At 52.6% G+C, this 20,092-nt stretch overlaps 1 protein-coding gene across 4 annotated transcripts in view; it reads left to right on the top strand.

Moving 5' to 3' along the window:
* The window catches only part of FXYD6 (FXYD domain containing ion transport regulator 6), a 35,423-nt gene extending 25,077 nt beyond the window's left edge, over window positions 1–10,346 (top strand). For 2 of the 4 annotated variants that reach the window (XM_005656634.4, XM_005656636.4), the window contains exons 2-8: window positions 3,372–3,434; window positions 4,017–4,052; window positions 4,179–4,253; window positions 4,814–4,850; window positions 5,571–5,620; window positions 6,157–6,207; window positions 9,141–10,346. In XM_005656634.4, coding sequence (XP_005656691.1) covers window positions 3,377–3,434; window positions 4,017–4,052; window positions 4,179–4,253; window positions 4,814–4,850; window positions 5,571–5,620; window positions 6,157–6,185 — 285 coding nt within the window. In that variant the 5' untranslated portion in view covers window positions 3,372–3,376 and the 3' untranslated portion in view covers window positions 6,186–6,207; window positions 9,141–10,346. Of the gene's footprint in view, window positions 1–3,371; window positions 3,435–4,013; window positions 4,053–4,178; window positions 4,254–4,813; window positions 4,851–5,570; window positions 5,621–6,156; window positions 6,208–9,140 lie in introns of all 4 variants that reach the window. The other 2 variants (XM_005656632.4, XM_005656633.4) reach the window with 1 other exon arrangement.
* The last annotated feature ends 9,746 nt before the right edge of the window (window positions 10,347–20,092 follow it).

Below are 20,092 nucleotides of genomic sequence, written 5' to 3'. Positions count from 1 at the left end.
GTTAAGGATCTGGCGTTGCCACGAGCTGTGGTGTAGGTCATAGACACAGCTCAGATCCCATGGGTTGCCTGGCTATGGCATCAGCCGGCAGCTACAGCTCTGATTTGACCCCTAGCCTGGGAACCTCCATGTGCCGGGGGTGTGGCCCTAAAAAGCCAAAAAAGGCAATTGTAATGACTATGTTTGGCTCTGTGATGACCTAAATCAGTGGTTGCCGATCTGGGCTGCTTGTTAGGGGTTTAAAAACCTGAACTTTAAAGAAATCAGATGCCTGGGCATTGGGAATATCCAGTGTTGATAGGAGTAATGAGAACAGTCCTATGCAACTGGTGGGATTTTAAAGTGGGGGTGGCCACTTTGGAAAACAGTTTGAAATTTTTCTACAAAAGTGACAATTTGTATACTATACAACTCAGCAACTTCACACCTAGACTTATCTCTAGAATATAATTTTTCAAAATGTGGCATGTGACCCATTAATTAATGGGCCTAGCCATTAATTGGCCTAGTTTTTTTTTTTTTTGTCATTTCTTGGGCTGCTCCCGAGGCATATGGAGGTTCCCAGGCTAGGGGTCTAATCGAGCTGTAGCTGCCGGCCTACACCAGAGCCACAGCACCTCGGGATCCAAGCTGCGTCTGCAACCTACACCACAGCTCACGGCAATGCCAGATCCTTAACCCACTCACTGAGCGAGGCCAGGGATCGAACCCTCAACCTCATGGTTCCTAGTCAGATTCGTTAACCACTGCGCCATAATGGGACCTCCTAGCATTTTATTTTTAAAGAAACAAAGTAAAATAGAAAATATCAGAGAGCATCTTTCTTTTTAAGGCTAAGTATCATTTAGTGATATTATGGTTTCTGGTTTACAAGAATGTGTGTATTTGTATTGGGTTCTAATGTAAAAAATATTTCATATGAAAATGGTAGTCAAAAGATTTGGAAAAAAAGTACCCTTGGGACTCTTGCATGTGTACACTGCCTGACAAGCAGAAATATATTTAAAAATAGCATTATTTATAATAGCATGAAATGGGGTGGGGGAAGATAGCCATTGATAGGAGAATGGGCCAATACAAGACAATTTACCTGCACCATGGAATATTACACAACACTGAAAGTGAATGAACTATATTTGTGAATGAATCTTAAAAATGTAGAACAACAAAAGATCCAGTCCCAGAAGACTATACAATGTGATATCATAATTTTAAAGCTCAAAAAAGCTCCACTGAGCATTATCTTATTTAGATATATGTAGGTGATAAATGTATTTTTAAAAAGAAGACCAAGGTACATATCCATACAATGGAATATTATTCAGTCATAAAAAGTCCTGGTACATGCTATGGTATGGATGAACTTTGAAACCTTTATGCTAAGGGAAAGAAACCAGATACAAAAGGCTATTTTTTTAAATGATATTTTTTATAGGAAATGTCCAGAATAAGCAACTCCATAGAGACAGAAAGTAGATTAGTGGTTGTCAGGGGCTGGGAGAAGGGGAGAGTGGGGAATGACTGCCAGTGGGTATCGGCTTTCTTTTTGGGATGAGAAAATGTTTCTTAATGGTGACGGTTGCACAGATTTGTGAATATACTAAAACCCATTGAACATTTTTGTGGTGTGTGAATTATATCTTAAACATCTTTTTGAAGAAGGGCAAGGGACTGATGAAATTATGTATATTTAGGATACTGACTACCTCTGGGAGTGAGGCAGGGGGATGGGTTGGAGGAAAATGTAGCTAAATTTAGCAGTACTTTAAAATTCTATCTTAAGTTACTTCTTACAGGTATTTCCTTAGTACTATGCTTCCTTATATGGGTGTTACATATGTTTTTAGACGTATAAAGTGTAATGTAAAATGTAAAAGAAATAAAAGTATTAAATGAGGTAGCATTAAAAGCAAATGACTGCCTTTTGTTAAATGCTCCTTGAGTCACCAGAGTCTAAGTCCTGACTCTGGATGGAGCTGTTCTGCCCTCTGCTGGCTGAGAGGTGAAGGGCAGCTGGAGGCTGTGGCGGCTACCAGAAAGGAATAGGGTGGGAACCGTCAGAGCAAGAGTGGTCCTGGCCGCCGGACAGTGGTCAGGTTGCTGTCATTCTCACCTCAGTGAGAAAGAGAAAGCAGCTTTGGGCTTTCTTGGTTCAGGTTTCTTTCCCCTTTTCGTCTCTGGCTCTTTTCTTTTCTTCTTTTTTTTTTTTTTGTCTTTTTAGTGCGGCACCCACAGTATATGGATGTTCCCAGGCTAGGGGGTCTGATCAGAGCTGTTGCCACCAGCCTACACTGCAGCCACAGCAACGCCAGATCTGAGCTGTGTCTGCCACCTACACAGCAACGCCGGATCCTTAACCCACTGAGCAAGGCCAGGGATTGAACCCGAGACCTCATGATTCCTAGTGGGATTCATTTCCACTGCACCACGACGGGAACTCCCTCTCTCTGGCTCTTTTTACCACACTCCTTTAAGCCCAGGAATGGGGTATAATGCCACTGAAATCCATTCCTGGGAGGGCTCAACTGGCCCTGTCCTCTGCCTCCATCCAGATGGCCCATCCAGGGGCCACTGACCCCAGACACCAGGGGCATGAGCTCATGAGCAGAAATCTCAGGCACCTGGGCAAGGAGAGGCCAGGGCGCTGATGCTCAGAGAACCCGTCTCCACATTCCCTTTGTTGAATCAGACCACGTTTCTGGAGGATCATGAACTAAAGTCTATGGGAAGGGTTGACATGGGCGCTTTAGAGGTCGGGGCCTCCTTGAGGGAGGGCTGTCAGCATGTCAGGGTTTACTGTAGCGTCCAGGACCCCAGGCCTCCTGCCCCCACTGCTGGCTGGACTGGAGGGGCCTGGTTTACCTGCCGCATTGAATCTGATAGAAAGAACTTCGCCGAGGGGCTTGGGTGTAGGGAACCAGGCCAGGAAGTCCCAGACATCTCGATGAACCAGAGGTGGCCATGTCTGGGTGGCCTGGAGAGGAGGACACAGGTGAGATTACTTCCCGAGCCCCTGGGGTTTTATGGCTTTGGCACCAGAGAGGCAGCATCATGGCAGGGTCAGGATCCAGGCTCTGCCGCTCGCCACCGTGACGGTCCTTCACCTCCTTAAGCTCAGGCCCTTCACCTGCAACGTGGGTTAGTCACAGCGCCTGCCACTCAGGCTGATTGAGTTGTAATTGAGTTCATGCCTGCAGAGAACGCCGTAAAGAGTCTTTAAATGCCAGCTGTGCCCACTTTGTTGTTGGATCTCGCGTTGTGTGGAGCGAGCTCGGCGCAGAGGCGGGAATCCGACAGGCGCCCCAGCCAGGCCGAGGGTTGGAGTGTGGCGTCTCCTGCTCCGGGAATCATGTTCCTCCCTCTGTCCCCAGACGCCATGGAGGTGTTGCTGATGTTCCTGTGCAGCCTGCTGGCCCCTGCGGTCCTGGCCAGTGGTAAGTACCCCTCGAGGACCTGGCTCTGACGGGGTGGCAGCCACAGCCCTTTCCAGTGGAAGGTCCTGGCCCTTTGGGACAGGGGGTTGGGCGGCTTTCAGATTCTACGTGTCTGACTCACTCCCCTGCAAAGAAAGTCCTAGACAGCAGCAGCTAACCCAGACCCTAATCCAGCCTGCCCCCCTCTCCCCACAGGCTCCAGCCCCTCAGGCCTTGTAGACTTTGGACCTGAACTTTGGGAGCCAGACTTGTGCATTAGTCTCTAAATAGGGCAAGTTACATGTGCCCCCTCTTGGTCTCAGCTCCCCATTGGTAGCAAGACGAAAATGAGGCCCTGCCTTTTGGGGATGACGTCAGCTAAAAAGGGCAACAACGTGGATGCTGAGAACTCAGACTCCGCCGGGGCAGGGCCGGGGCTCTGAGCCGCACTGGCCTTTGGCTCCCAGGTCCGCCCTGGCCGGCAGGCCCACCTTTCCCTGCTTCACGGGCCCAGAGAGGAGTGAGGCCTGGGAGGCAAGATACTTGGGAGCCAGGATGCATAGCTGTCTTGCTCTTGCCCACGCTTGTTTGTTTCTCCAGCAGCTGAGCAGGAGAAAGAAAAGGACCCTTTTCATTATGGTGAGTGGTGATGGCCCCGCCAGGTGCGGAGGGAGAGGCACCGCCCCGTGTGTTGGGGGGTCGGGGGACAGACACGCTCTCCCTGGCCCCTCCCGTCCTCCATCTCTCACCCCGATCCTTTGGCAGATTACCAGACCCTGCGGATCGGGGGATTGGTGTTTGCTGTGGTCCTCTTCTCCGTGGGGATCCTGCTTATCCTGAGTGAGTCTGTCCCTTTGTTCTCTAAGGGCCCCGTCTGCAGCTGTGAGGCAGGCGGTGTAAGAGCCTGGCCGCGCTCTGTCCTGGAGACGGAAGCAGCCTGGCTGTCCTGCTAGTTACCGCCAGGACCTAATGCACTGCTAGGCGCGTCCAAGAAGTGCTTGGCGAAACCGTGTAGCGTGAAAACAAGCACAGCTAAGAAGGGGCGGGGTGCCTGCCCTGATGCTGTGGGCACGGGGTCAGGGGACACAGGAGGTGGGAGACAGGGGCTGTCCTTAGAGTTCTCCGAAGACTGTGCCCCGGGTTTGTTTCCCTCATGAGCCCAGGCTACAGGGAGCTCTCTGCTCATGTGTGGTTCAGCAGACGGCAGTGGCTTAGCTGCTGAAGTTCCACGCTTGGCCTCAGAAGAGCCTCACTCCGACCAAGGGTTGCACGTACTGCTGTGTAAGCTGTGCGCTGCCCAGGAGTCGGGGCTGCTCTTCACGCAGCCACATAGACTCCAAGTGCAGCCTTGCTCTGGCCAAGTCCACAGCATGGCCTTGGATGGGTTCTTTGCCTTTCAGGTCGCAGATGCAAGTGCACTTTCAATCAGAAGCCACGGTAAGGGTGCCATGGTTGTGAACATCTGGGGTGACACTAGGAGGGGACAGGTAGGGGCTGTGGTGTGTGACCCCGCAATGGGTATGCATCTGGAGTCTTAGAAGCAGGCTGGGTGTGTTGGGGGAGGGGTAGAAGTGTTGAGAATTTCCAGGCAGCCTTTGGGGCAAAGGAGAGGTCCAAGCATCAGGGTCAGCCCGTCCTTCTTCCTTCTGATGTGTGTGTGGGATGAGGAGGGGGTGGGATGCTGAATCCTTACTGGAGGCTCTTGAGACAGTAGGGCTGCGGAGAAGGAAAACAGAGGGCCTGGGGCCTCTCTCGAGGTCTGTTTCCTCTCTATAGGACCTGTGACACTGCCCTGCCTGTCACCTGCTTTGAGCTTTGTGGAAACTTGGGCTCCCTTTCACTCCGCCTTCTCCCCTGACATAAGGGCACCCCCACTAGTCCACCAGGGCAACGCAGGGCAGCCCTGGACCTCAGAAGTCCCAAGGCCCCAGGCAGCCCTAGGCCATCCTTCCCAGTACTTAGCTCTCTCAGGGGCTGACACCGAAGTGGCCTGTACATCCCCTGATCTCGCCCTGCCCCGTGTCCCCCATGGTGGAGAGAGATCCACCGTGACTTGGAGAAGACAAACCCCCGGGCCCTGCCCCCTGCAAGTGAGTGGTGCTGCTCTCTGGGTTTGCCTGGAGACCTCTGATGGGCTTGCCTCTCGTCCTCTTGCAGGGCCCTGGGCGACGAGGAGGCCCAGGTGGAGAACCTTGTCACTGCAAATGGTAAGTGTCAGGACCGCCTGCGCAGGTAGCACAGAGAGAATGGCCAAGGGGCCTCATGCAGTGTGGGGGTAGGGACAGTTGCCAGGTGCCACGGTCTCTTGAGAGGTGATCAACCAGATGTGCTTCCAGCGTGCCAGAGGGGGGTCCCCAGGACCTCCGCTCTTCATTGCCCCCTCGCCACCACCAAAGCGGCTGCTGCTCCTGACAGCTGCTGTTTGTGGAATCTACTTATTTAGCGTTGGGCACCATACAGCCTGCTTCCCTTCTTGTTTAATGGGCACGCCGCAGGAGGTAGGCACCCCCCCCTCGTTTTACAGACGAGGTTGTAAGTTAAGGAATGCTCCAAGCCCTCTAAGGAGTGAGTAGCTGGACAAAGATTTGCACCCACGTAGGTCTGACTTGAAGTTCCATGTGAGTCACCTCTGCTGTGTGAGTCAGGCTCCCCCAGAGTCAGGCATGGCCTCAGCTGCTGCACGGGGGTGGCCCGCTGGGGTGAGGGGCTTGTTCACTATCCTGTGATCTGGTTCTCTTTCCAGCAACGGAGCCCCAGAAAGCAGAGAACTGAAGCGCAGCCCTCAGGCGAAAAGGTAAGCTGCTGCCTGCCTGTGTCTGCTGTCACTGTCACTATTCTGACCGAAGTCTGGCCAGGGAGTCACCAGGGAAGAACTGGAGCCCAGCCTTTGCAAGGCTCTTGGCTTTTACACCGGGCTGTGCTCGGAGGAGGCTTGTGTCTGAAGGTGATGAGACAGAAGGACTGAACCCTCCCAGGTATACCACACACGCCCAGAGTGAGCCAGTGGGAAATAGGGCTTGCCTGCCACGCAGTGGTCAAGGTACCAGGGTGTCATCTTAGCTGCCACGTGGGCATGACTTGGGAGAGAGAGTTAGTGAGAGACTCCTAACAGCAAAGTAGCATAAAGACAGTGGCTTTCAGGGATGATTCAGAAAGTACCTTTGGGGCCACTGTTTATGTTAACATTTTATTTTGAACCTTTTCAACCCTACACAAAAATAGGGAGACGAGTATATGACCCCACCGCCACTAAGTACCAGCATTACCTGTTCTCCATGTTTAGGGGCATTGGTTTTTTTAAATTATTTTATTGAAGTATAGTTGATTTACAATGTGTTAATTTCTGCTGTACAGCAAAGTGATTCAGTTTTACATATATATTGTTTTTCATATTCTTTTCCATTATGGTTTAATCACAGGATATTGAATATAGTTCCCTGTGCTATATAGTAAAACCTTGTTTTTTTGTGTTTTTGCTTTTTAGGGCCACATCTGTGGCATATGGAGATTCCCAGGCCTGGGTGTGGAATTGGAGTTGCAGCTGACAGGCTGTGCCACAGCCGCAGCAATGCGGGATTTGAGCCGAGTCTGCGACCTGCCTCACAGCTCACGGCAATGCTGGATCCCCAACCCACTGAGTTAGCCAGGGAGTAAATCCACATCCTCATGGATACTAGTCAGGTTCATTACCGCTAAGCCACAGTGGGAAGTCTAAGACCTTATTTATCCATCCTATATATAATAGTTTGCATCTGCTAATCCCAAACTCCCAATCTATCCCTTCCTGACCTCTCCTTCCCCTTGACCACCGGAAGTCTGTTCTCTTTGTCTGTAGGGGCATTGTTTTGGGTATCCGTGTAGTATCTGTTTTCACTGTTCATTATAATAACATGGTAAAGTAATAACTTACATGCTTTAAATGCTGCCACATGGAGTTCCTGTCGTGGCGCAGTGGTTAACGAATCCGACTAGGAACCATGAGGTTGCAGGTTCAGTCCCTGACCTTGCTCAGTGGGTTAACGATCCGGCGTTGCGGTGAGCCGTGGTGTGGGTCACAGACACGGCTCGGAACTGGTGTTGCTGTGGCTCTGGCGTAGGCCGGTGGCTACAGCTCCGATTGGACCCCTAGCCTGGGAACCTCCATATGCCGCGGGAGCGGCCCAAGAAATAGCAAGAAAACAAAAACAAACAAACAGAAAAGTTGCCACAGGGGGGAGTGGGATGGACGGGGAGTTTGGGGTTGGTAGATGCAAACTATTACCTTGAGAATGGATACACAATGAGGTTCTACTGTACAGCACAGGAAACATCCAGTCTCTTAGGATAGAACATGATGGAAGATAGGATGAGAAAAAGGATGTCTGTATATGAATGACTGGGTCACTATGTTGTACAGCAGAAATGGACATGACACTGTAAGACAGCTATACTTTAATATTAAAAGTTAATTGGAATAAAAGATGCTGACACATATCAGACTCACTCGATATGGCAGAAGTAGTAGGCAGGACAGGTGAGGTTTAGCCCCATTTTATAGAATAAACTGATGTCAGAGAGAATAGCGCTACAGATAGTGAGGAACAGACTGGAACTGGAGCTCAGGGCTTTGTGGTCAAGCGCTGGATTTGCCTGCACCCCTCTGCTCATGCCTGTCTCCCTTTTGACACAGCCTGGAATATACTGGGGCATGGCAGAGGGAGGGGCTCAATCTTCTGTCAGCTCACTTCTGCCTTTTTTTTCATACAGATAAGGCATGATAGATAGGTATATGACTTTATCCTAAATTGTAAGTTAAAAGAGATATCTGGGTGTTCCCGTTGTGACGCAGTGGAAAGGAATCTGACTGGTATCCCTGAGGATGAGGGTTCGATCTCTGGCCCTCCTCAGTGGGTCAGGGATCCGGAGTTGCTGTGAGCTGTGGTGTAGGCTGTCAGCTGTATCTCTGATTCGACCCCTAGCCTGGGAACCTCCATGTGCTGTGCGTGTGGCCCTAAAGAGCAAAAAAAAAAAAAGGATATCTGGATGCAAAATAGCCGATACCCCAACTGTTACTGTGATGGAATAACGCAGGGTACTCTGACTTGTGGAGTGTTGGAATTCTTCCCTAAGCGCTTTGCTATCCTCTCGAAGCCCCGTGGGTGGGCAGAGCGGGGCTCATAGCCTCCATATTCTCGCTGGGCCTCCGGAAGGTCAAGGATGCTTAAACTTGATGTGTCCATAGACCTCGTCCAGGAGGCAGGCTTCCAGCTGCAGCTTGGTGCTCTGTCCGTCTGTGGCAGCTGCCGCTCAGAATCCCAGGAGCACCGTGGGAAGGGAAGTGGCCTGGGAAGGCAGGGAGGAAGGCTGGAGCCAGCAGTTGTCTTTTTTCACTAGAACTTTCTCAGAAACCCTCTTCTCCTAAGTCTCAGGACTGTGAGCAAGGCTTGCGGGTGTCCTGATAGAGAAACCCTGGTTTAACGATTTTGCCCTGTCCACCAGCTTCCACCCCCAAGCGAGCCCCTTCCCTGAGCCCCGCCCTCTCCTCCGCCTCCCTCTCCTCGCCTGCTTCTCAGGCTCTTCCTCCTTGATTTACTGAAAACAAGGCACTTAGGATGGGTCTCCTCCGGGCAGTTTCTGTGGGCAGAGAGGTGGTCCTAGCTAATGGCTGGGAGAAGGGCATGTAAAGAATTTTGAAAGGAAGCCAGGGTTCTGTTTTAATTTAAATTCTCTTCCTGCTTCAACCTCCAGAAGCTGAAGGCAGCTGCTCCAACCTTTAGATGCACATGCTGATGCTTAAGAAAACCGACCACTTCAGCAACCAATCTTTCCCCAGGAGAAGCCAAGAACTTGTGTGTCCCCCGGCTCTTTCTCCAGCTCCTCAAGCACCTGTTCCCAACTTAATGATGCAACCCTGCCTCCCCCACCTGCAGCCTGTGGTCTTGTCCATCTCCTGTGACATGTGTGTGTCTGTGTGTCCGATGACTGTGATCTTCGTGGCTGCTTATTTGTGAATGATGTTGTGTTTAGTGCACCTGGCCTCTCTTTCCTGTGCAGGAGCTGGGCCGTGTGGCCGTCAGCACCTCCCTGCTCTCTGTGGCCCCATCACCTCCCATTCCTCGGAGTCTGCTTTTCCCCTGAGAGACCTGTCCCCTCTCTGGATGGAGGGGTGGGTGTAAGAGTCGGGCACGGGTGGGAGTCTCCAGGAGCCTTGGGCCTTGGGAAGGTTTGCATCACCTTCAGGGTCCTTCTGCATGGCCCCTCTTCACTCTTATAAGACTCTTGCTTCCGTATTCCTCCCTGGACCAAGTCTGCTCTGAGGTCTCCTGGCAGTGGGAGGTTCCCAGCAAGGAGCTGGTGAGACCGCTTTGCCCTCAGGCAGCCCCTTTCCCTGATCTCCATCTGCCCTATCCTTCCCGTCTCCCGCCCTGGGGACATGCCCCTTGCATATCTTATCAGCAATAACCCCATGGCTCTGGAACCCTCCCCTCTCTCCAGCCTTCTCTGCTCCCAAGACTCCCGTCTGCAGCTCATCTGCAGCCCAGCTCCCCTGGACTCAGACTCCCGTCCCTGACTCGGGTCTCTGGCAGGCGAGAGTGGAAGGGATGCATTCCGCTGGGGCCAGTGCTCTGGGGAGGGACAGCAGGGAGAGGATCCTTTGCCTCTCTGTCCATGCCCTGTTGGCTGGGCAGCAGTGTGGCTCCTGTGCCCTTGGCTCTGCCCATCACTGGCCAGACAGCAGATGCAGCGGCTATGCTGCAGGTTAGAGCCCAGGCAGGGCTCCTCGCAGCCCTGCTGCAGAGGGATCAACATGAAGAAAGTGGAAAATCGGACTCCCTCCCCAACCCATCGTGTGCTTGTGGAAAGTGACCAAACTGTGCTGCTGTGACCAGGACTGCTGTTCTCCGCGTCGTGATCTCTCAACAACAAGAGGAATAAAATACCATTTGTTTCCTAGTGGCTCTGAGGTGCTTTCCTTTCTGTGAAGGAGCTTGAGTGTCTTGTAGGCCTGTGGTACTTGAAGGGTCAAAGGGACTGTGTCCTTGGTCCAAGGGAGGAGGTGATGGCTGCAGGGGCAGCAGGTGATGTGTTTATTTCAGCAGCTGGAGCACTCAGCTCCTCTCCTGCTTCGTCTGCCCCCCCCCCCAATTTACCTGCACCCCTCCTGTTCACCTCTTCCTCCTTCTGCTTCCGCCCCAGGTCACTGGGCTCAGGCTCCATCCATAGCAGGACCCGTGCCTCCTACCTGTCCTGGAGAGAAGGGAGTCACAACTTGCTGGCCTGGAATGAAAGGTTCTAAGCTGTCCCTTTGGTCAGTTCTGCGGCCGCTACCTAAGGACTCGACAGAAAGGGGTGTGGGTGGGTCAACTGGGTTATGATCACAGCCCTGACCCTTTCATCTTTCTCTAAACCCAAATACCCCCTCCTCTGTGAAGGCTTCTTGGATTTAAGGTAGATGAGTTCCTTCTTTTCCAACTGTAGAGGCGGATAATGTCCATTTTGTAGTGACACACAGATAGGGCATAGAGGCCTGGAGTCACCCGAAGTAGCCTCCCAAAGACATTCCAATTCAGCTTTTTAAATTCTTTTTTGTAGGCCACACCTGTAGCATATGGAGGGTCCCAGGCTAGGGGTCGAATCAGAGCTGTAGCTGCCGACCTACACCACAGCAGCACCAGATTTGAGCTGCATCTGCAACCTACACCACATCTCATAGCAATGCCGGATCCCTAACCTACTGAGCGAGGCCAGGGATCAAACCTGTGTCCTCATGGATACTAGCCAGATTCGTTTCCACTGAGCCACGACAGGAACTCCCAATTCAGCTTTTTAAAAAAGTATGGTTGGCCAAGCAAACACGGCTGCGGGCCGATTCCCTTGGAGGGCGCCCATGTGTGGCCCCCACCTCTACGTGCTTTGTGACTTTATCATGAGACACGGTTCCTAGCAGGCAAGGACTATGTCTTATTCTGTCGTGGGAATGCCTGGAACACCTTAGGGTCTCAAAAAATCTCCATAGTCCATTTAGATTCTACAAGTCACTTGAAGCTGCAGAACCACAAGGTACAGACCCTAACAGACACGGTGTGGGGGGTACACCCTGGCCACCCCTTGGGCCATGCATGTGCTTATCCTTCTGTGCTGCTCGCACCCGCCGTCCCCTGGGTCTTTGAAAGAAAAACATGAGGCTTATAGTTGCAATCAAGCGCCACTTTGTCAATTCAGAGATCGCGGTGGTGGAAACATCTCTGGTCGTGCTTTCACTTTGTACATAAGCTGATGACCACCATTCGAGGAACACTTACTGTGTGTCAGGGAGTTTAGAGGCTCTGCAGCAATTTCAAAGGAAGGCTGAAGGAAGATCCTTAGAGGCTTCTCATGCACAAAAGTTGGTGAGTACCTCCCCACACTCATTAATAAAAATAAAACAGTATAACAATAAATGTTGGGAAGTCCAGTGGGGAGGTTCTGATTTTTCTCATAATAATTCTACTAACAATAGAGAATGGTAGTTCTCTTCTCTAGCATCAACCATAGAATGGCTTTCCCTCCTCTGCCAGGCTTGGCACCCGGCGAGTGTTCTCTCCCAGTGGTCCAGCATGGTCTCTGAGCTAGATGTTCACATTCTACAGAGTTTCTCTGATACATTGGACAGATCTAGACCACAGAGCTGGCAAGTGGAGGAGCTAGGAATGGAGCCCGTGCTGTTTACCCCCAAAGTTCTTTACAGCATGCACGTGGCCTGGCTTCCCTCTTCAGAAGGCTGATACCTGGATGGACACAAGATTGTCTGGGCTGGTGAGACTACATCTGGTGCCTGGTGGTCCCTTCAAGGCATAAGCTAGCTGAGCTGTGCTCTGAGAAGGGCTTTGTGGAAGGTGAGTGGTCTGGAAATAAGGCACATAAAGAACAAAGAAACGGGTGATCAAAATAATAGTAAATGGGAGTTCCCATCGTAGCTCAGTGGGAACGAATCTGACTAGCATCCATGAGGATGCAGGTTCGATCCCTGGCCTTGCTCAGTGGGTTAAGGATCTGGCATTGCCATGAGCTGTGGTGTAAGTTGCGGACGTGGCTTGGGTCTGGAGTGGCTGTGGCTCTGGTGTAGGCCAGCAGCTACAGCTCCGATTCGACCTCTAGCCTGGAAACCTCCGTATGCTGTGGGTGCGGCCCCAAAAAGGCAAAAAAAAAAAAAAAGTGAAAGAATGAATGCAGCTAATGTTGATCAGGCACTTACTATGCGCCAGATGATGGGCTGAGGTCTTCCCATATACCAACTCATTCAGAACTCATGCCTCTCTATGAGGGCACTTTGATTTTACAAATGAGGCAACCAAGGCGTGGTGGGATTTGCCTGAGTTTGTACTGCTGTCTGGCTCTAAGCCAGTGTGACTTGTGCGCTGCAGAGGAAAAGACCCAGACCCATCAGGTGGATGTGAGAACAAGGCAAAACTTGGCCTAGTGTGAGCGAGCCCTCCGATCTCCAGCCATGGTGACCCAAAACTGGAGTGAGCTCCCCATCACTGGAGGTGTTCAAGGGCAGGGAAAATGACCCACAAGATGGATTCCGAGACCCTCCCCAGGATGACCTACATGTCCAGCCCCAAAGTGAGGACCCCATCAACCCCCAACCAATGGATGAACTGCTTCTTCCTCTCTGGTCTAACACTTCAGGGCCAGGGAAGAAGCATCCAGAATCCAGGCATGGATGGCTGTTAATGTGTCTTCCTTCTGGACCAGCACACCAGGCAGGCAGGACCATGTCTGCCCGCTCAGCCTCCAGACACGTGACTTACATTTGTGATTTGACCTATGGGATAATACAAAGCGGGCCAATCTACGCATAATAGGAATTCCAGAAGGAAAAGATAAAGAACAAGGGGGTTGAGACTATATTTGAAGAAATTGTGGCTAAAAACTTTCCAAATCTAAAGGATATTGATAGCAAGATACAGGAAGCACAGAAGGCCCCAAACAAGTTGAACCCAAACAGGCCCCCCCGCAAGACATATTATAGTAAAAATGGAAAAAGTTAAAGAGAGGATTCTAAAGGCAGCAAAAGAAAAGAAAGGCATTAATTATAAGGGAAGCCCCATAAGGCTATCCGCTGATATATTTGTGATTTGGTTGAATGTAGCTCATGTGACTTGGTTATATAGGAACGCTCTTGTGCTGCGCCATCTCCCAGAGGAAGGCTGAGTCCCCTGGTCTCAGAGCTCTCAGGTGTCCTGCACATGTCACCTCCCAGCTACTCTCCCTGCCCTACCCCCGCCCCCATGAATTCTGCTCCAAAGATTTTCGAGTCTATTTGCATGGAGCTGTTTGTGCTACATAGCACTGCATAAAAATAGGTCAATCTGCCTTCTGCATCCCCCCCCCCCAGGCTGTGGCCTCCCCATTACTTTTTTTTTTTTTTTCAGGTCGTGGATTGGAACTTGCCAAATTGTTCTTGGAAGAGAGTCAGAGGCAGAGGGCAAGCAGCGGGGAGAGAGGGGTGGGCAAGCGGGATGCCAGGCTGAAGCACACCCCAAGGTCACCAGGTTCCCTCTCCCCTTCTTTTGGGGAGGAGGGCTCTTGCCCTCCCCAGGATCACAGGCTGGCAGGGGTGGCTGGCCGAACTGGGGTGGGAGAGCTGTCCAGCTCGGTCTGGTTCACCCCACCTTGTCCCCAGCTGCTCTGCCGCACCTGGGCACAGAAAAAGAGCGTGAGCCAGAGATGCAGGAGGTAGGTCAGGTGTGTTTGCCCGAGCCAGGGGAGGAGCCTTGGAAATACCTGTCTCCAGGCCACAGAGAGGAAGAACGGCCACCACTCACCATTAGTGTGATTCATTGCTGTCACAGTTGAACTCCAGGGGGCCAGAATCAGCCAGCTCAAGCCAAACGGCTGTTGATTTTATGGAGCCAATCCCAGCCCCGTGCCTGGTTGCACAATAGTGGGGCACCTGCCAAGGCAGTGATGGCAGAGCAGGTGATGCTGCGATCAGGTGTCCTGAAGGACTTGGGGTGGTAGGGGCTACTGGGGGGGTGGGCCCCTTGCACCGGCTAGAAGGGTGGGTTCTATCTCCCAGCTAGGCTTGGAGGTGGTCCAGTGGGGCAGAAAGAAGGCTTGTGTTTCCTCTAGTTGTGTGAGCTGGGGCAGACCTCAGCATCTTTGTCAGTTTCCCTCTCTGCAAAGTAAAGTTCTTCTTAGGCATCTGAGGATGGGTGGGCTCCTGTATAACCCTGGAAGCCTTGGTTTTCTCAACTATACAACAGGTCCATCAATATCTTTCCTGTACCTTACAAGGTCAAAGTGATGCAATGGACATAAAGACATTGAAAAATTTACATGTAGGTCTTGTGCTATTGTTGACTAAAAAAGCCCTTACACAACCTAAACATTGAGAATTGTGTTTTATTTGGGTTATAACCCAAGAGACAGCCTCCTGGATAGCTCTGAAGAACCGTTCCAGAGAGATCAGGGAGAAGTCGAGATAGAGCGGTGTTTTTACTGAAGCAAACAAACATGTAGCTGAGCAGGAAAACATTACTGCTGATCACAAAAGCCAGGCTCCCAAGTTAATGATTTTAGTGCCTTTCTAGGTAAGGGAAGATGCCAGAGTCTGGGCTCATGGAAATGATTTCTTTGCTATGCATCTTATCTAGGGCTGGTATCCTGTTTTTCTCCAGCCTGTATTTCCCTCAGAGGCACCATCCCCAGCAGTGGCCGCTGGTTTGAGGGTGGGCAACATTAGCTGTTTACTGGAATGGCAGACAACATTCTTTGTTTACCGAATTGGCAAGCAATTTTATTTTCATCCACATTGTTAATATTTATATTATCCTCCATTTCCTTACATGCTCTTTCTTTGATAGCAGGGTACCTCTTCTGTCTTTTAGACCTGGGTTCAAGTTCTGGGTTGTCCTCATACCATTGGTGTTTTCTCCTAAGATGGGTATCACAAAACCTGCTTGCCTGAGTCGTTGGGAGGAAGACAGCAGATCAAAGAGGCAAGAGCTCTTTGGAACTACTGGGAGCCATAGAATGGATGGAATTGTCAGCAAGTGAGGAGAGATGGACACCAGACTCCGTGAAGACAGACATTTAACAGACCCCATGGTCTGTGTCCTGGATGAAGCCAGAATAGACCTGGCAGTCTGTGAAATAAATGACAATGATGGTGACAAAGCCAGATGTGAGCCATTTGGGCCACATCAGTGGACTCCAGAAGGTCAGGAGGAAGGGCAGGAGCAGCGGGGGGTGGGCTTGCTCCAGGACGTGGTGAGCTTGGAGCTGCTTCTCAGAGATAAGGAGAGAGGTGGAAGAAGAACTGCAGCTGGAGAGAAACAGCCTCCGCTCTAGTTCAAGCCCAGACGTGAGTTCTTAGAAAAGTCAAGAATGTATTTCTCTCCAGGGTATTCACTGCAGGAGAGGTGGGTCAAACGGGTTTGCCCTTGTCACCAGCTGTAGAAACAGAAGAGGACGTCCCCCTCTCCTGCCTGCTCAGGGAGCAGAAAGGCCTGGGTGACCTTGACTCTTGAGTACATTGCCCTTTGGCAGCTCCCAGGACCTGAGTGCCCCACAGCTCGGGCCGTCTTGAAGCCAAGAATTAAGGAGTGGACCCTCCAGGGCTCACCTCCTCCCAGCCCTGCCTTATAACACCCCAGTGACCCTGGCATGTGCAGCCACAGCAGGAGCCAGGAGCCAGCGTTCCTTGGGGTTCAGGACCTCCGGGCAGCACAGATGGGGCCAAGAGCCATCACCTTCCCTTCTGAGTGACCACGTGTGTGCTGTACAGCCGAGGACGGACCTGAGCCGGGCATCAGGGCTTTCTAGGGGCTTCCAGCTGCTCTCCAGCTGCAAGCCAACATCAGGAGGATGGACTGGGGACCTGGAGTCCAAGGCTGGCCCTCTGCTGGGCAGCACCCCCGCAACACGCCTGGAGCCAGGAGAGGGGGAGAAGGATCCCTTCTCAGGGAGGCTGGTGATGAGGGCCTTTGCCTCGTTGCTGGTTCTCAAGCATCAGGGAGACAAAGCTCAGCTGATGTCCCAGCCTGTCAACTCCACCAGCCCAGCAGTGACCACCCAGACGGCTGCCCAAGGTCGAAGAGTCAGGGGATGAAGGAAGCTGCTGGGATTGACGGGGCAGTCGAGGCATAGTGACTGAGGGCTCTGTCCCTGTGGATGGGACAGTGCTGAGGGGAGGCCTGGGAGTGGGGACTACCCCTCCATAGCTCCAAAGAGCTCTTCGATGTCTGGCTCTCCTTGAAAACAGAAGAGCAGGCCCTTCCTCCAGCCTGGAACCATCAGACAAAGGGAAAGGGCTTGGGGGGTGGGGTGGGGACGTCTTTGCCCTGTAGTCCGTCTGGGACAGAAGAGTAGTGCTCCTGCCCCGTTGGCCCCATATCCCAGAAAAGACCTGAAGAACAAGAAGTGGGGCTGGATGCCAGCAGGGGACAGCCACGTCGCCTGGCTGGCTGCTGGGGAGGAAGGGAAGTTTGAGGATGCCGGATGGGTGAGAGGCTGGCAGAGACCACGCCGAGGGTCAGGGACAGAAAGGTGCTCCGAGAGGCTGCTTTAAAGATCACCCTGCGGGGGAAGGGATTATCCCGAGTGTCCTTGGCTCCTGGCAGGCCAGCTCCGGGGGAGGGTAAAGAAGTTGGCACTTATCTGGCTCCTCTTGGCCAGGCCTGCTCCCTATATCATCTCTATTCCTGCAACAATAGAGACACTTGCAAGGTAGGTGTTGTCATCCCATTTTTCAGATGGGAAAAGGGGACTTGGGGAGGTAAACTTCCCCAGCATCACACAGTCCCTAGTGAAGAGTCAGGATGCAGAAGAATTTAAGTGTGGGTGCATCTGCCTGCAGGGGCCCCAGGCCCTGCTCTCAGAGAGGTGTGGGGGGCGAGATCCCCCTTGGACTTCTCTCCAGGGGATCATGGGTCATGATCCGGTTTGAAGGAGCCAGGGTTTCCCTGGAAGAAAGTAGGGTGTCTCTGAGGGAGGGGTTCCATGTCCCTGGGGTCAGCCAAGGAGAAGGAAGGACTTGGCTGTGATTGAGCTGGAACAGGCAGGACCCTTTAGGTCCAAGAAACCTCCTGGACTCTTTACATCTGGCTTCCCCTAAAAGGACAAATGGAGCACTTTTATGAAAATTGCTGAAGGGCTTTGGGTGAAGCACTGGGGTCGGGGGCTGGGGTGGGGGCAGGGATGGGGAACTCAAGAAGGACTCTAGGGGAGAAGTCAGCAGGTGTGGGGGTGGTGCTGGCCACCTGCTGTCTCTCTGTGGGCACAAACTAGCTTTTGCTACTTATCATAGGGCAGGCGACTTCATGGGAAGAGGCTGCATTAGGCAAGTTCTCCGTCTGTCTGTGCCACTGGTAAAATTCTTTTCACCTCTGGAACTGAATTCATTTATTTAACAACATGGGGTTCCACCGAGTGCCGGGCCCTGATCTAGGCCCTGGGGATCTAGGGGTGAACATAACCCAAATCCTTGTTTTCCTGAAGCTTAAATTTTCATTGGGAGAGAAATGAGATAGGGAAAGGAAGGAAGGAAAGGTAAGGAAAATATTTTTCAGATATAATAAGTGCTACAAAGAAAAGCTAAGGAGGAATTGGAAATGTTGCGTAGTGTGTAAAATTTAGACTGGGAGGCAAGGGAGAGTCTTTGGAGTTCAGGAAGAAAGACCTGAACTTTAAGTTTAGTTAAGAAGTTCTCTGGGAGTTCCTCTTGTGGCGCAGAGGAAACGAATCCAACAAGGAATGATGAGGTTGCAGGTTCAATCCCTGGCCTCGCTCAGTGGGTTAAGGATCTGGCGTTGCTGTGAGCTGTGGTGTAGGTTGCAGGTGTGGCTCATACCTGGTGTGGCTGTGGCTGTAGTGTAGGCCGGCAGCTGTAGCTCTGATTTGACACCTAGCCTGGGAACCTCCATGTGCTGCGGGTTCAGCCCTAAAAAGCAAAAAAAAAGTAGTAGTTCTCTGGATAGAGTTCCCATCATGGCTCAGTGATAATGAGCCCAACTAGTATCCATGAGAACATGGGTCTGAACTCTTGCTCAGTGGGTTAAGGATCTGGCGTTGCTGTGACTGTGGTGTAGGCCAGCTGATACTGCTCCAATTTGACCCCTAGCCTGGGAACCTCCATATGCTGTGGGTGCTGCCCTAAAAAGACAAAAAAAAAAAAAAAAAAAAAATTCTCTCTGGAGGAAGGGTACCCAGGAAGCGGGAATAGCCCGTGGAAAGGTCCTGAGGCAGGAGTGTCCCCAAAGGGCTAGAGGAAGACCAGTATGGCTGGAGTGGAGAGAAGGGGCAAGGAAGTCATTGGAGACAAGGTCAGAGAGGTCATTGGGCCAGACGAAGGCTTCTAGGAACACAGAAAGGGCTTTGGCTTCACTCTGAGCCCTCAGACAGTGTGAGCAGGAGAGTGAACAATTTATAAAGGGAGGGGGCTGGAGGCCCTTGCCAGTTAGTCAATGACAAGGGTCTCCATTCGGATGGAGATGCCTTTCTTCACAGCATTAGTGTGAGTGTGTGTGTGTGTGTGAGAGAGAGAGAGAGAGCGCAGAGCTGGTTCTGGCCGAGGTCTCTACTTTTAGGACCACTAATGTATGGACCAGGCCACCTCCAAAGGCCCCTCCAGCCCCGAGATTCGGGAGCATCTCCAAATGGCCAGCCTCGGGAATTTCTGCTCGGTGGCTCTGGGCCATGAGGGGGCAGGTTTCTGCTTGGGAACATGTGACAAGGCCTGGTCTCGTGGGCAGCCGGGCCCCGGGGCAGGTTGGCCCCTGCTTTGTGGGTGGCGGGCGGAGAAAGGGCGGGGAGCCTGGAGGCCGGGCTGCTTGGGGGCGGGGGGGGCTGGCGCCTCGGGACAGATCTCAGCCCAGCCAGACAACCCCTCCAGGCTTGTCCTCCATTTCCAGAGTGTTTTCCAGCCCCAGCGGCTCCCAGGGGATGTCGTTAGTTATCCTCTAGGCAGGAAGTGTTGCTAAGGAGGGACAGAGTAGGGGGTGTCATCTAACCGGGCCCGGGGTCAGAGGCTGGGGCCAGACCAGTGCCTCCCAGACCCTGCATTTCAGTGTCCCTGTTGGGCTGGCCGAGCAGGGGGGCCCCCGAGGAACCTGAGGAAGATCCTGTGGTTTCAAGTGTGCCACTCAGACGGCTCTTTCCCAGGCTTGGTCAGGGAGCGGGGGCTCGGCTGCCTCCTGCGTCTCCAGAGCGGGCTCCTGGCTCCAGCGGGGAGATGGCCCCACACCTGCCTTCCCACCAGAAGGGCCGTCTTCTGGCCCATCCCCCGGGGCACCCACTGGCAGCCCTCAGAGGCCTCATTAAGCTGCTGGAGTCTCTGGCTGGGGCCCTGAGGTGCAGCAGGCGGGCCTGACTTCACAGCTGAGGTAAGTCCTTGGGGGCTAAGAGAAGGGTCTCGGCTGTGGAAGGGCAGGTGGCACATGGGGTCCCTCTCCCAGCCCCAGCTGCTCCCCACCTCTGCCCTGCTATCCGGTGACACCGGGGGCTGCAGCTGGTGCCTCGGGCCCAGGGCCATGGTCTGAGAGCATTCCCGCCCCACCCAGGGCAGCTTCCAAGGGGCTGCTGCTGTTCTGAACAGTCTCAGGGGACTCCCGGCTCCAGAACGGGCCCCTCGAGGCAGGACACAGCAGGGCCAAGGCCGACAGGGCTCGAGGAAGAAGTGGAGCTGAGGAAGGGGTGGGGGGACCCCCACATGC

Source organism: Sus scrofa, chromosome 9, assembly GCF_054392235.1.
Source record: "Sus scrofa isolate SSC_HxYL_T2T_F1_AM1 chromosome 9, Sscrofa_HxYL_maternal_Yorkshire_Landrace_v2.0, whole genome shotgun sequence".
Classification (NCBI taxonomy): Eukaryota; Metazoa; Chordata; class Mammalia; order Artiodactyla; family Suidae; genus Sus; species Sus scrofa.
The sequence above is the reverse complement of the archived record's forward strand: the minus strand, read 5'-3'. Positions and strand labels throughout refer to the sequence as shown.